Below are 17,059 nucleotides of genomic sequence, written 5' to 3' on the forward strand. Positions count from 1 at the left end.
GAAATGCTTTTGTGTAAAATGTTCACCTATATTTGGAATCTTCCTGGTACAAAAGGGCTTCCATACTAACATTACTCAATATAAAGTTGCCAGTCTCACAACAACTCTATAATAAGACCTGTAGCAGAGTAAACAAATTATTCTGACTGATAAATTATGTTTTTGTTAAAGGTAAAAATGAGCCAGTGACATTCACAGTGACAGTTTATGTAATTGTTTGAAAAGATAAAAGTCCAAAAGATGAATATAAACCTGCTTTTATTAAGGAAATGTAATAAAATCCTTTGACCTCTCCACGGAGGTTCGTTGTGTCCATACATGCAACTCTCATGGTTGAGGTACAGTTACAAATGAACTGGAAAAACTAAAACCAAACTGGATCAAATGTCATTATCGGACACTAACTAAACCAGGGTCCATTTCGAGTTGCAGTTTGGTAATACTATCACCAAATTCACATGCACTTTATCTGGGGAGAAAAGGATGAGAAAGATCTGATATATTAAACAAATGTAGGCGTACATGGTTTGTAGCATTTGTAGGTTGTTGTTTTTTTCTTCAGTTTATAAAAAAATTCACTTATACAAACAGACAAATGTTTCATTTGTAGCTCTTTCCTCAATGTACAGTTCACCAGCTCACCTTCTGCATAATGCATAGACACAGAAAGCTTATCACAACCAAAGAAGCTATGGTGTGTTATCATTTACCAAAAATGTTGAGATTCACAGCTGCAGATACTGCATTTACATGAGAACAGCTTCTACGTGTGTACAAAGTGTAAACCATAAGCTCAGTTAAACCATTTGAATATGCTGTTACATAAAAAGGGGTCACTGTCCTAGTCCCTAAGGATTTATAATGATTTCAACAATATGGCACTAAGTGATTAAAAGCAGACCTCATTTCAATAAAAACACGGTCTTGTTTCAAAATAGTGGCAGTTGAAACAAACGTAGTCTCAAGTGGTCGATTTAAAAGAAGCATCTAAGTGAATACAGAGTCAGTTGTATATGATTTCCAACAGGATTTGAAAATAACACCATCTAAGCAGTTTCAGATGACCACAAGTTTCATATTATTGATATTTTAGTAAAAACCGGGGTACAATGTTGTCGCTTTAATTGATGCTTAACCCTATCGATTGATGCTTGTCCTAAATATGAAACTGAAAATAGTCTTATAGTAAAACAAGAAAATGAGTTTACTTCACTAAATATAACATTTATCCAACTTAAGATTTCACCACAAAAATATGTCTGTTAAGTATTCAAAGGACTTAATAAGTACTCCAGGACGTTTGGATTGCAAATCATGGCTTTTTTTTTTTTTCTTCGTCAAAATAGAAAACTACTGAAATTACAACAGTTCATCTAATTGTCATTTGAAGCATTGTTTTGCCCTAGTTCCACTGATTTTATTTTTCAAGTGAATTAAATTTTAATTGCATTGCCATGACGCCAAAATGCTCCATAAGGCACTACAAGAGGCAAATCTCATGTTTCCAGAAGCAAAAGTCCTGTTGCGTCATTGCCCTCTGTTAGTGTGACGGGCCTCACAACCCAGAATGAGCACTTGTTGACTTGTAGGCTTGTGTCCAAGCTGATGACAAAGAAGGCTGTTGTCTCCAGGATGCCAGCCTCAGGGTGTCGGGGTCACACAGAGTGGCTGTTTCCATCCAGATGCTCCAGTGGAAATTGATACACTTCAACTCTGCAGAGCCAAAACATTCACAAAAGATAAGAATGAGATTCAACTGCTGCTACCACTGTAAATCATTCAGCTAAAGAAAATGTAAGTTCCCCTGCTGAACTCTAGTTGAATAATTATCCAAAGGCATCTCATGAGTTTGCTGAACTTGAGGAAGCGTGTTCTGTAATAAAGTTAAGATATTAAATTGAACTGTTCAAACACACAGTCATATATTCAACACTAACCTTCATCATGGCTTGCATTGGTTTTATTATTATGAAAAGAAACAACCATGACTTCATTCAACTTGTATTAAAGACACGTTTCCATAAATATGTTTCATAAGTCGTTATTTTAGAAACTGACTTCTGACTTCTCAGTGACGGCAACAACTAGAACTATTGTGTGTGAATTAACTCTATTAAAATGAATACAGCTTATATATTGACATTGAGTTATTGTGAACAGATTACTTTATACCACTAGATTCCTGTATGATGTGTTACAGTTCTACTTTATGTTTGACACAGCATGGAAACAACATAAAAAGGACTTACCCTCTAGATTTTAACACTCTCTGTCCCATACACGTTGTAGCCTTCACGGTATGTGGCGAAATTCTGGGTGTTTGGCGGAGGGGCTGGCTTAAAGTTTTGGGCATTCTTTGCCAGTTTCAGTCTTTTGGTTTCTTGCCGTGACTTATAGCAGAACTCTATCAAAGCCACAGTCATAGCCAGGCCAAGCCCTCCAACCAGAATATAGAAGACTCCTGCCACGTTGCTCAGGCTTAGTGCACTTGTCTTGTCCTGGGGGAGGTAAAGACCACCGTTAAGACTTTTTTAACTGGCACTCTGAGGCTGACCTCTAACAACATGTACACCCACACCAACATGAATCCCATATGTACATCCTGCTGCACTATGACTAAACAGTAGCTCTGAGGAGGTTGCTAATTGTGTCTACAAAACCCTCTGAGATGTGGATGCCTAATTTAGCCTACAAGTGAAATAAACTGGAACAACTTAAATGTGTTTGAACTCCTCCTGTCAAGTTATTTATACTCTAAAGAGCTGAGAAGGTGAATGTAGAGAGAGTTTCTATCTATCCTGCTTTATGGTCTCTTTACGAGACCACGTCTAGAGGAAGGCGGTCGTGGTCGTACAGGTCTACAGATTAAACCCTCGATTCACTATCATAGCTGCTCAACTTCAACACACTGCATTTGTACAATCAAAGTGGCAAGCTGTGGAGGGCGAATTGAACCATTTTGCTGCTATTAAAAGCCAAACAGTAATATTGAAATTAATTTATGTGAGTTTTACCATTTGCAGTCTAACCCTAGGGGATATTTTTCTGCCATAAAGGCAGTAAATTTAACTTAATATATCTTAAAAATTCAGTTAACTGGCTTATAAACTTCTTTACTTTCATGAAAGAATGGAGGAAAAAAAAGTTCCTTACTGTGACAGTCCATCTATGAGACATGACTATTAAATACCATTTGACCACTTTGTGCTCAGATGGTATTTAAAGGTCAGTTTGGACTTTGTCAGAATAAGGATGCCTTTGGGAAACTAGATGGTCATATTGGAGTTAATGCGCAGTTTGCATACAAATGATGAAGACCACCAATAAACTAAATTTCAATAAAGGTTTGGATGACAAAATAGCAGTATAATGGTTTCAATTCTATGATTCAACTTTTCAAAATTTTATGGTTATGGATAAAAACTTGTGTGTAACCATGCTGCAATTTTACAAATCTGGAATCGTCTACATACATTAGTAATGAAGTCATGTTAATGTAATGAATTATGAGTATCAGAGTGCAAAAAAATTAGACTATGTGTGAGGTAGATCTAGGTTTTTCACATGTTATTCTGAGGGCAGACAAGCAAGTGTTCAGATATATGTCATGTCCTGATTAACATGTCTGAGAGAATGTGTGCTTTAGATGTTTGCATATGAACAGTTAGGTCAAAATGCATTTTGCAATCAGTATAAAAAGACCTGCAGCGACTGACCTTACTTCCAGAGTCCTTGGTTCCACATTCACCCTTATCGTACCACCATTTGTTTTTCAGCTTGTCTAAGATGCCTTGTTCACTGAGTTTCAATACTGCAAGGTTTACAGGAGTTCTTCACGTGGGAAATAACATAAATAACATTATATTATGTTATTTTATGTTATTCAACTTTTTAAACTACTTTATACTGTGCAAAGCGATAGAGTAGGGTCCTGGCCAACACATCACAGATAGCAAGCAACACTACAGTATATATAGATATATATAAATATGTGACCTTTCATAATCCATGACTACCCTAGCATGCCAGACCCCACCTATATCGCTTTGAGTAATCGGCACACACTGATCACAAGAAGAGAAAAGATTTGAACTTGCAGAATAAAGCAGCTGCTGCATAGCTTTAACAGAATGAAAGAAAACAGAGGCAGTAATTGCTGAGGGCACATTTCTGCTATGGGCAGCCTTTTTCATGTTTAGCAAGGTGGATCTAACAGGAACCCGTTCTTGACTAACAGACAAAACACAGCAATTCAATTTTATTAACAGTTATTAGAGGCTAATGTCTCACAAAATCACCCCTTTAAATCACATGAGCAGATTGCCCAAGCATGGAGAAATATCTGTACTGATCATTAGAGCTGAAATGCTCATTTGGATCCTGTTTCCAAACTTATGAATAAAGTCTAAAGTGATTTTGGTTAATCAGTTTATCTATGGATAGTTAAGGGTGCTTCTGAAACATTAGCAGCCTGATGAGGTCAAGATAATGTGGTTGTAGGAGTCTATAAAGATCCCTGATGAGGAGAGTCATGATTTGGGGTTTTGTTTTGCAAGACATTACGCTCCATTTTCTTGACTGATAGATTTCCAGGCTTATTTCCTTTCAGAAAAAAGATCAGTGTTTGTAATCCAACATCATCAAATATATTGTATTCACCACTGTGTTCTTTGTATGTCAAATAGAATACAAATAATTTTTTTCTGGTTATTTATACAAAAGAAAAGGAACATTAAGAAGTCATGCGTGATGTTAAGTGGATGATCTGCAGTCCTGTTCTCCAGTGAGAGCTCTTTGAAAGGCAAAGTTATGACGATAAAGGCAAAGAACCAGTTAGTTGCATGAATTTCAATGTAAATTTGAACTATAACACACAGCGGAGCAGGGAGGAGTGAAGGAACATAAAGTTTGTACTAAATGGTTGTTATACTTTATGAATCAAACTAGTTGCAGTTCAAATCCTACAAACAGTGATCTGTAATTGTATTATTTGATATGATATATTATATGGTGCATTTTAGAAACACTATGAGGGTGAATTGAAAACAAAATGGCTTTTCAGGCGTTTTCATCCGTTAGGAAGCAACAGCTAAAAATTTTCAATATTTTATACTAATTGTTTTAAGGTTACCTTATTCATCACAATAAAATGTGGCTACAGTAATTGATTCAGTGCCAAATTTACATTCATAGAGTTTGAAGTAAAAAAATAATTACTTGGGTGGAGTGATCCACTTGACTTTTCTCGTTATAATGAATTGTACAATCTGCTGGTCATCAGATACAGACCCAGGCCTCAGACACACCACCAGGTGGTGGCCATGGACTTTTGAATAATATACTGAAGTGCACTATCCAGGTTCACAGTTTATTACAATTAAACATTTCCCTGTATCTTTTCTTATCTGAAAACCTAAATAATAACAGAATTTCTGTGCATGGAAACCTAGGGACTTCAGAGGTAAAAACAACCACTTGTTGGAAACACTCGATGATAATGGAGAGAAAAAGGAAAAAAACTGTGCATTCATTTCCCTTTTGAGTCTCTAAGCAGCTTGGGTTTGTAATTATTTTGGCTTAGAGACATAAAATCACAGTATTAAAGTAGTTTTGCTCTGTTGCCCGTCGCAGTGAGGTCTGTATTGGTGAATTACTCCACCTGACATTTACTGTCAAAGAGAAAATCACTGGGAGCTGTCCCAAACCTCTGATGTAATAGCAGTTCACAGTTCCATGCGGAGAGATAGAAAAGGTGATTTATCAGACCAGGATTTACTCATATATATAAGAATAAACAGCTCAAATTAAAGCAAAAACCAATAATAATAATAATAATCTACTGCCACTCCTGCTACTAATTGAATTTCTGCAGCACCATTTTACAAACAGATAGAAAATGTTATGAAATGTGTGCAAAAACAATTTGATTAAGAAATGTTGTAACACTGAAACTGAACTGTTAATTAAATCCACAGCTAATCCGATATACTAATTATATTCATACGTACGTAAATACTGCAGAGAATTCACTTAAAGCCTCATTTTAGTTTTCTTTGGTTCATAGTTTACATTACAGGCTAAATAATACAAAATAAACTTTAAGTTTAAATGCATATGAATATAAATGCATATAACATACATTTGAATACATAATGTACATATAATTAAATTAAAAATAATTTTATATAGTCTTTTCATATGTTTTTTCAGCATTTTATATATTGAACAATGACACTGCCTACCTACACACATATGATGTATCGCTTAAGAATTTTTAAATGTATGTATTTAAATTGATTTTCATTATTTTATCTTCTGTATATTTTATTCTTACTTTTACTCTTGTTCTCATTATTGTTATTGCACTCCAGACTTTCCACCCATTCGTTTCAATGCACATATTGTACGAGCCTGTGACAAATTAAACCTTTGAAATCTGTTTAATTGAAACTAGTTCAGTGCCTCCTTCTGTATGCCTAAATCTTAAAACTGTAACTTTAATGGAAGAATATACTGTGAAAATGAGAAAATAGTAAGTATAAGTACTCAATAGGTCAAAAGGGAGCTCATGTTCAAGACATATCAGCCACTGTCTGCTCTCACTTCTACATCTCTCTGGTGATTATCTGCAAATGCTCATTAATTATGCATCCAGTTGACCAATCAGATTTAATTAAAATCTGACACTATTCTGACTAAACTTTTTCCAGAAAGCAGATAAAAGTATCTATGTATCCAAAGAGCTTTGATTCTCTCGAGGACTAAAGCTCCTCAGAGGGTACAAGTGAAATGTTTTAACATCACTGACTCATTTTGAAAACTGTGTTAAAAACATGCATGACAATATGAACTGTGATTTTTGTTTTTGTCAGACTGGTTGTTTTTTGTATTAAAATTATGAATAAAAATAGTGTGAAACCAACCCTCTGATTAAGCACACAGGGTGGACAGAATATCAGGAACACCTGTGCAATCTATTGCAATGCAATACAACAGCTAGTGCTATAAATCTTACATTTGTGAAGTTTAATAATTGATAATGTTCAGGTTTTTTTTGAGGCTGCGCCAGAGAGGTATTGATTCACCTCTGTAGTCATAGTCTGTGTTGTCATAGTATTCCCTTGCATCTTATAAGACCTATAAGCTTCACAAAGACAGTATTTATTGTTGTATTAGATTGGATACATTGTTCAGGTGTTTCTTTTATTGTGTCCACCCCCTGCACTGTTCTCAGTCTCAGTATGAGGGTCGACTTAAGCTCCGCTCTCTCTGATTTAAGTCACATTAGAACTTTACCCTTCAGTCTGTCTGCAAAACAAGAAAACAGAAACTAAAAAAACACATTCATGAGCACACAAAATAACTCACATGAAAACCCCATGCACAACACGAGTCAGAGTTGTGCATGGGCCAAATTAAGACATAAATCACATACTGTATGTTGTAAAATTAAATAAACATCATACAGTATGTAAAAGTTTTAAATCATCCAGCTTTGTCTGGTTTTAGTGAACTTGTATAAAAATAAAAACATTCAAATATCTCGGTTGATTTCTACTATATATAAATATAAATGCTGAATTTGATTTCAGCTGATTAATGGTAACACTTCATTGATTCAATGTTATGATGTGAATGTCATATTTTCTCAGTGGTAGTTACATACAATATATTTCCATCCTATAGTTAAATTACCCACACGTGCATTTCTGGAAGTGAAATAAGGACAAAGAAATGTGGCAGTCAGATGTGATAGTGTTACACTGTTCATCTACTCTCTCTCTTTAACCGAGGGATCGAGGCAAATTGCTAGTGAAAGGAGACGGCCTCTTTGTGTTATCCCGCTGGTAGTATCCATATCCTGCTCACTCAGGAATGGATGACTCGCGTCAATAACAGCAAAGTTTGCCTTGTCTCTTCTCTCACAATGTGCCAAGTGTACTGTGGCCATGATGCAAGCTGAAGAGCAGAGGCAGAGATGGATCCACAGTTGGGCTGTTACTGCGCCCTGGCGTCTGAAACACAGCATCAGGGGCCTCATTTCTAGAAAGGTTGTACAACAGATTTGATTGAAAGTTTTGAAACCCTCATCTGTGTCAATATTTTTTAAGACGATCTGAAAAAAAGGTCCCAGCTCTTCTGCTGAGCTGAGCCTGATGTGCACAGCCCTGGAATAGTAAAGGACGGATTATGCATGTGCACACAGTATGAAAACAAAGACAGGCTTTACTTAATTATTAGTCAAGCCCTTCTATATTTGAACTCCTTTGTTTTCACACAACATTTAAAGTGAGACTATGTGACTTTACTAGGTGAAATAACAAAATGTTCCTGTTACAAAGGAAAAGTTTAATTCAAAAGCAATAAATCTCCGCCCTGCTTCAGTATTCAGTTTGTTGCTACAGCCTTATTTGGTTACTTGGTCCACTATGGCCTGTAGATAATTGGTTTAAATTATAGATACTGTAACCATCAGTATACTAACTTTATGACTTTTCTCTCCTTGTGCTACTGTTACACTATGTTTTAAACATTTCACTGGTTTTATTACAAAATGAAAAACACACCAGAAAATGCAATGTGCCATAGTCCTGTAATTGTACTTGCTACTGTTTAGCAAAGATTGCACAGTCTCACTTTAAGGTCTGAATGCATCGTCACTGTTACTTGTACATCAGCTTTATGCTCACTGTGAAAAATGATCTTAATGCAAATGTGAGATTCAAATCAAATCCTCTTGTACAAATGGGGCCCCTGGTCATATCTTACACTCTACTACTGCAGGGTTTACCAGGTCAGGGTTGCCATGGATAGACTTTGACTGGCCTTGACCAAGACCAACCAAAGGTTTCTGTCAGTCTTACGCTGGATTTCGGTGAGAGGATGTTGGACAAAAAAGTTTGGACCGTTAGTTGTCACTCTGTCATTAGAATTCTCACGTTTGCCTGCGATGCTTAGTCCCCTCAAGACAACGCTGTTCCCCGTGCCTGCCCTAACACCCAGGCGGCAGATTGGAGAGTGCATACATTGCTCGACTTGGAGGTATTGATCGTAAAATTAGATTAGATCTTTCCTTTAATCGATATGGCATTAGTTATAACGCCACATATGAAGATACAAAGCTTTCATGTTGGCCTGTAGATATAAAACAACAGAGGGAAAGATGGTCTCTGTCTTTCATAACTACAGGCCAAGTACATAGAAACAACTACTCTCTCACAAGTATAATATTAAACACTTAATAATCAGTTTTCTTCTTTCCTACTTCTGCACTTTAGTTTATCTTAAATTATTGTATTTTTTTTCCTCCATTAGCCAAGTGAAGGGTTCCCAGTTGATCACATTTGCACAATAAAAATGGAAAAACAAACATATTTATCTTTAACTTATTAACAGATATTTGGGCCCAAAGACTACAGTCAGTGACGCCAGCCTTGCCGATTACTCTGTTCTAGGATACCCGACTTTGGTGACATTGAGGCTGACCTTAGAGTCACCTCCCCCGCTGCCGCACTCTCCCTTGTCGTACCACCATTTGTTTTTCAATTTGTCCAAGAGGCCTTGCTCATTCAGTTTTAACACTGCCAGGTTAACAGCATTTCTTGAAACGATAAAACATAACTTGTAAGAAAATGAACAGGTCCGTGAGAAATCTAATATAGAATATTAGTAAAAAATAGTGAGAAATATCAATGGTTCATAAGGGGAGCACGGAAGGGACAAATTGGTAAAGAATTTCACTGGTGTGGAAGGGTAAGAAGCATTTTTACAGCAAAGAAAATGTTAAATATTAGAGAGGTGGCATGGAGGGTTATATTGCTTGTAACTGAAGTGTGCGGGATGGGGACATTCTGTCATTGTTGAATTAGAAATAAGAACATCCAGCATGCAGCTTAACATTCATCACAACTGACAGACCAGCATTTTAACTAGCAAAAAAGACATATTTCAGTGTTGAATTAGAAGCAATGCAAAAGGGCACCACAGAAACCAGGAGGGGGGGTTGAAGGGAAAAGAGCAAAACAAACAAGGTTGGGGGAAAGGTGCACATCGACATTCAAATGGATTTAGTGAGAATGTCTAATATACCAATAACCTTAAGAGAAAGAAGAAAGTGACAGAAACACAAACCAGATACAAAGGACAGAACAGAAAATGGCTGAACGTGTTGATTCAATTTAAATAATACTGTTCACTCATTGATGCACTTGGGGGAAAAAAAGAAGAATTAAGGAGTGAGGAAGAAGAGAATGGCAAAAGGAGACATCAGGGTAGGTGGAATACTATAACAACATAGAGGATATTGTTATATTATCCCACCCACCCTAATGCAGAGCCTTTAGGTGTGGCCACACCATAGCCCTTAGAGTCGAGGTTGCCGCCCACTTTCATGGTGTCACATGGCTTCCGTTGCTCTATGTACTCGTTCATAGTGGACTCGAGAAGAAAGGCGAACTTTCCCTTCGACTTTCGTACCCGGGAAACCCCATCTGGTGTTGTCTTGGCAAACACTGAGGGTTCAGCTGATTTCATGTATGACCACATTTTCTCATAAACTGCTATTTTGGAGCGCTGCATTTGAGGACACAGAGAGAAGACAGAAACAGTTTAGTTATGCACTTCGAAAGCCGTGAAAACATTCATAATGAGCCACTGTGGGTTCGAGTGAAAAGGAAAAGTTCAGCATTTTAGGAAATACGTTTGATTGCGGCCTACATGAGAGGATCAATATCACTCTGATGTGTGTGTAGAGCTGGAGCCAAGAGGCAATTAGCTTAGCTTAGGGACTGTATAAAACTATTTAGGTGGGGAGGACGGCTGAGTCTTATATTTCATTTTCTAAAACAGCAAGATCCTCCCAAAAGTTATTAATATTTTCTTTTAACCCTCTCCTTGATTTACAAATAAACTGCAATAACCTTCAGCCAGTACCTCAAAATAGCATATTTATGGAAAACATAACACTCTATTTTATAAGCAATAGCAGCTAAATCCACATTTATCAAATGAATTAACAGACCTCAAACACCTTCTCTGGAGAAATCATATTAAATATATACATATTCTGTTTCCCAAAACTGACTTATTAGTCCTAAATATCACAAGGGTTGACTTTAACTTAGAAACAGTTAAAGGTCCCTCCCCTTTAAAAAGTCTAGACTACTCTCTTCAGCCGAAAGTAAAACATCTTTTCATACAATCCCTCAGCATAAGGACTGGAAGCAGGAGGAACAGCTAACCTGGTTCTGTCTAAAGTTCAAAAGAATGCCTAACAGCACATATAAAGCTCCCTACGCTATATCTCATTACAGTACATTTAGTCTTTATGCTAGGCTAAGATAATCGACTGCCTGCTCTAGCTCCATAATTAACCTACAGACATGAGTGGTGTCGATCTTTTCATCTAGTTCACAGAAAGAAAGTGAATAAGCGTATTCTCGAAAATACTAAACTGATCCTTTAAAGCGACTCAGAATCTCACAGAAAAACTGACCTTCGTGGCCACGCCCGCCTCCGTTATGTCACATTGGCATCACAGACTGGGGCATGACCAGAAGTGCAATATGCTTAAACATTTCAACACATAGAGGGCAGTGGGCAGCTTCCTGCCTGTTGTAGTTCAGATTCACCCTTTACATGTAAACTGTGCAGCAGAGGTAGTGGGCTTCTTGCCAGCAGCCTGAAGTCTGACAATCTGGCAGCTCAGCAGAAGCAAAATGCAGGCCATGTTTCGTATCAATATTAACAGACAGAAATTACCTCCTCCTTCTCCTCAGTTTGTGCCCCTACCAGCAGGTCACAGCTGGAGTTACAATCTTCATTGTCTCACTTTTACTTAGTTCACTCACACACACATGTTATCGCTCCATCTGACTATTGTGCTAATGCAACATTAGCACACATAGTAAATTTGTGCAGTTATAATTGTCTGTTGTGCAGCTTGATGATACCACAGCTTGAAATATGTAGTGATTGTACACATTAAGTAGTGTACAACTGTAGGCTGTCTACTGAATGTTTAAATGTGCCTCGAGTCAATAATGTAGCCAACAGTTCATTTTGTACTGTGGAACAATTTCCTCCTTTATATCAGTTGAGGAAGGGCTTTATTTATAGTGCAGGGTGACAGATTGTTCATGAAACTTGAGTCACTTAGATTCTGGTCATTTGTATTTCGTCATTTTGATACTTCTATTTCTTCTTTATACTTTTCATTTGTGTTTCAAAGATCCTTATTGTTTGATATGTCACATTATGTTAGATATGATATATATGTAATATACTATTGCAACAACACAGTCATGATGGTCTAAACCCAGCTCACGTTCCCTTTTAGTGGGTAAACAATCCAACGCTTGGTGAATTCTGCTCCACAATGACAGGAAGAGCATATATATGTACATATTTGTGTGTTACAGTGAATTATGGTAAAGCATAAAACAGGGTTGTAAAGAAGTTAAAGAAGATTAAAGAAGCAAACTAGCTGAAATCTGCATTATTCAAACAAATATATTATCTATTTGTACATCATTCTCAGTTGTAGTCACTCTACTACCATATTACATATATTATGTTATATAAGTTGGGTTATGTTACATGTTTTGGTCTGGAACACAATAAGTGGTTTCACTTTAATGTGTCCACTTGCACTTTTCAGCATCTTCTGTCAAAGTTTGTTCATCTTATCGTTTGGTGTCTCAGCCACACGCCTGATTATCTGTCTGCAAACCCCAACAACTTCCACCAGGCTCAGGTGTCATTTGTTTGAGCACATCTTATTATTTAATCTGCGTTCAGATTTTCTTCATCGTTTTACTCAGTGTACCCAAATGACTTCACAACTGGGGAAACTAAGACCTACTGTTTGTTTCCTAGCCTGTTAAAAACATTAGCGTTTTTCCTTTCATTCTGTATTCCACATTAACATAAACCAATCCAGTTTCATGAGTGATCAGGCACTTATTTTAGCATAGTCATCTGTTCTAACACGATAGTCACGAATCCACATGATATTAAGCCAAATACAAATTCAAATAGCTTGTGTCATTTCTTGTTTGACAGTGCGTACAGCTTCTGCAATGGCACTGTCTTTAACAAGTTTGACCTGCTTACTACGAGACTGACGGCTTCACCTCTGTGGCCCAGTCAGCTGCCAGCTGGAGCAGCTACAGAAATGCACAGCACGGCCCTGCTCTGACACTCAGTACGTTGCTAAAAATGGCCAGCGAGAGGCTGATCGCAGGTCACCGGGGAGCTGGAGTACACAGCTGTCTACAATAGAGGGGAAAAATAGGGAAACTGCATTAAACTGGGCTAACGTGACCTTCTACTGAGCTCGGTGAGGGAGAAGTGTCTCAGAGGAAACTTTGGGTTGAAACTTTTCTTGTTTCCTCATGTCTTCAAGGGGCTGCTTGTCGGGGCAGTGATTAGGGCATGACAGAGAGGTTCATAATGGCAAACAGGAAGTATGAGGGTGAACAAGCATCTGACATACGAACAGGAGCAGGAAAATCTGATATATATCATTCTTATATCATATATTTTATTTTCATTGGATCATTTATTGATGGTCCTACATTTACAGTTACACACAATATAATTGTAATTGAAAATTTTATATTTTTCTGAATATCTGTATTACGTTTAATTATTTGCCCTTATCTGTCTCCCTTGTTAATAGGGCACTATTGTACAGATTTACTTACTTATTTATAGTATTTGATATAGAGGAATCAAGTGCGCTTGACTGGTTTAATCCAGAGTGTATGTTCAGTAGTCATGTGAGTCAGTCCTACATCACATCTGGAAGGTGAAAACAAAGGAAATCATCATAGTGAATTGACAAACTATGTCAGCTCAGCGGTGTGTACGGCAGTGTTGTGTAAATAATTCACCGGAGATGTAATGGATTGTGGGCTCAGGCTAGTAAGTGAATCATTCTCGACATATGCACGATTTCAGTTCAGCTGAGTGTTCATGTAAACACTCTTAACATGACAATAATAGCTGATGACAGGCCCGGCCATAGTGTGAAAACAGTGATTCTTTTCTGGGTTAGATGAAGATGCATGCTTGTGGTCGCCTGTGTTGAAATCTGTGAAATTTATCAGTCGTAATCCTGGCTACAGCAGTCGCAGCTCAGCAAAGACAAATCATTCAGTAAATTCATTTTAATTAATCGCAATTAACCGCAACAATCTGTTTAACTGACAAACAGGACATCTCCTCTGGCCAGTGAGGAATTAGTTTTTACTGCTCCTCATCCATTCTGGAAGTAAACTGGTCTGAACTGAAATTCTTCCAGATACCAGTTCATCCGTCAGCTGCTGACTGAAGGGCTGAGAGTGATTCATGGCCCTCTGTGTACGTCTGTCACGCTGTCATTCCGAAACAGACACGACAGGCCAAACAAAGCATGTGCAATCTTTCTGCTGTTATATTTTTATCAGCATGCGGTTCTTAGTTACATGCATGGTGAAGAATGTAATTAAAACTTACTGTACGTTCATGATCAGTGGAAATAAATCAATATGGTAACTAAATAATAGCACGGCTCATAAAAGCAAAGTCAAAAACGCGCAGTAATTTTGTAATAGGAAGTAAACAAACATCACCCAAAACAACTTTCCTCCTACTACTTCTTTGTGCTCTCTTTTCCCACTTTTGCCTCTATAACAGCTCAATGAAGTAAGTCGTCAGTTTTAGCAAAAATCACTAATTTACTGCACGTAGAGGCCAGTTTAGGAAACAGAGCCTGCAACAATCAATCACAAAATAATCGAGTTAATGTGGTAAACATTAAAATTTCTTTTAAAGGGATAGTTCAACATTCTGGAAATAATCTTATTTGATTTTTTGCAGAGAGTTTGATGAGAAGAATCCATACCACCGTCATGTCTATCATGATCTATCATGTTGTTAAGTATGAAACAGCTAGCATGGCTCTGTCCAAAATCTGCCTACTCACATCTGTAAAGGTCACTAATTCACACACGGTATCTTGGTTTTCCATAATTCTATTCCATATGTAAGATTCTGAAGCCTTTTACGTCTTATTTTTATGTATTAATCAAATTTTATTGCCCATTTGTAACCTAAAACTTCTCTGGGAGAGAAAAGGGATTTCATTAGGCTTGGGACAGGGAGAAATAGGGAGAAATGTAAGTCTAAGTAGTAAGGGTCAGGGTTACATAAACTCAACCTCATATATAAAGTATATTTTTAAAATAGAATGAAAGTATTTATTATTAATAGTGCATAAAGAGAGTGTGTTAGCACCATAATAAGAGTAGACTAAAGTAAATAGAAAGGAAAGGAAGAGTAGGGATGCTTTGGTAAAAAATAAAAGTAAACCCTAACCCTAACCCTAACCTCCGGCTACGTGTTTAAGGAACCATTAGAGACATCTGACAGTGATAGTGCTATCTGTCTTTTAGGTCACTCTCTACAAACTGAATGAGCATGTTTCACTAAATGTAGAGCTGTTGCTTTAGATATGCTATACACATATCCAGATATGATACTGATGGTCTGAATGTTGCATCAGCAGGAAGAAATAAACGGATGTAGGTAATGAAGCTGAGGATAAAAATGAAAAAGTTAAAGTAGAACTCCAAAGCTTTTCAAAGCTCAGTGATTCGAGTATGTTTTAAATCCTTTCAAAAACTAGAAAGGAATAATGTGAGCGTTTGAAAAGTGATCATGTTAGTTATCATCATCATTATGTGCATTGTGGAGGCTGCATGATCTGGATTGATGCTCCGTCTTTGAAGATCACTGTAAAAGGTATTTGCAGCTCCTATTAATCATTAGCTTTGAATCACCAGATTTCAATAACCGTTGCTCAGAATGGCTCCTCTGCACTGACATTTCCAGTTGGGAGGAAGAAAGGCAGAATATTTGTCAGTCAGGATGAAGTCACTACACGCCTGTCAATTATCTCCTAAGGAGCACCTCTGACAAATCACAGCCTGCCAAATACATCATGGATTAGCACATCCAGCGCTGCTTATGGAGCTGCTTTTAATGTGATGATTCACCAGGAAGTCGCAAAAATAATCAATTTGATATATTTGGTGAATTTCTTATTTTTCTTTACAAACACCCAACAGACATGTCAAAGGGGTATTTCTAGGGCTGCTGTATGTGCCAGAAACCTACAATATCTTCTTTGTTTGCTTCACCATCTCTTTTATAATGTTACTAAGAAAAGTTTCTCTTTTGATGACAGAATTATTGCTCACATTGCTTCATAATAATAAACTCATTTTCAACTTGAAGGTAAACATAAGGGTATTTAAACAAAGCGCAACTGGCAAACAACACAACTTCAACAAACTTCGGTGTCCTGTTTAACATCACATCTGTTGTCCGTCCCTGCAGTCATAATAACAGAGCTTCTACAAGTCTGGTTTGAATTATTACAAAATGAAAGAGGCTATGTGACTCAGCATGAGCTCTATTAAAAACATTTATTTTGTGATTTTAGAGAAAAATACATCTAATATGAAATGCTTCACCCACCCCTAGATGCTATATTAAATCTCTCTGATCAGTGTTAACGAGCTCCTTGAATTTTCCTGCAGTCTCTCTTTGTTTTCTACATGCTGCAGTTCGACGGATTCTTATTCTCTTATAAGTCAAATAAATACATTTTTTATTTTCTGAGCAGCCACATTTTTCACAAGTTTAAGTAATGTTTTAAAGCACCGCAGTGCAGGGGACAGCGAGTTACAGACGACCTCCTCTGCACTGATTGTGGTGATTGCTCCATTTTGTTGCTTTTAGACCTCAGTTCAGCATTGGCACAGCACACCATGCCATTCTGCTTCAATGCCTTTATAAATGAGTTGGGTCACAGAAACATTACACATGCCTCCACTCAGTCTGCAAAATCTGTCCTCTCCACAAACAAACAAGAGTAAGAAACTTTCATCTCAAAGGTAAAAATATTACTAAAATATTGTTGCCTTTTCTCTCCAGAGCTATGCATGCTTTTATTTGATTATATTTGGACTGACTCTGTCCTCTCTTGCCAGTAGTGAGTGTAAAATGGAGC

At 37.2% G+C, this 17,059-nt stretch overlaps 1 protein-coding gene across 6 annotated transcripts in view; it reads right to left on the minus strand.

Moving 5' to 3' along the window:
* Positions 1-241: 241 nt before the first annotated feature.
* LOC127364090 (glutamate receptor 3-like) overlaps positions 242-17,059 on the minus strand; it is a 69,480-nt gene continuing 52,662 nt past the window's right edge. The window contains exons 13-16 of one of the 6 annotated variants that reach the window (XM_051401244.1): positions 10,325-10,572; positions 3,717-3,831; positions 2,250-2,498; positions 242-1,713 (exon numbers count right to left, since the gene is read on the minus strand). In XM_051401244.1, the coding sequence (XP_051257204.1) occupies positions 2,253-2,498; positions 3,717-3,831; positions 10,325-10,572 (609 nt within the window). In that variant the 3' untranslated portion in view covers positions 242-1,713; positions 2,250-2,252. Of the gene's footprint in view, positions 1,714-2,249; positions 3,832-9,486; positions 9,602-10,324; positions 10,573-17,059 lie in introns of those variants that run through there. The other 5 variants (XM_051401243.1, XR_007884976.1, XM_051401246.1 and 2 more) reach the window with 5 other exon arrangements.

This window comes from Dicentrarchus labrax, unplaced genomic scaffold (assembly GCF_905237075.1).
Source record: "Dicentrarchus labrax unplaced genomic scaffold, dlabrax2021, whole genome shotgun sequence".
Classification (NCBI taxonomy): domain Eukaryota; kingdom Metazoa; phylum Chordata; class Actinopteri; family Moronidae; genus Dicentrarchus; species Dicentrarchus labrax.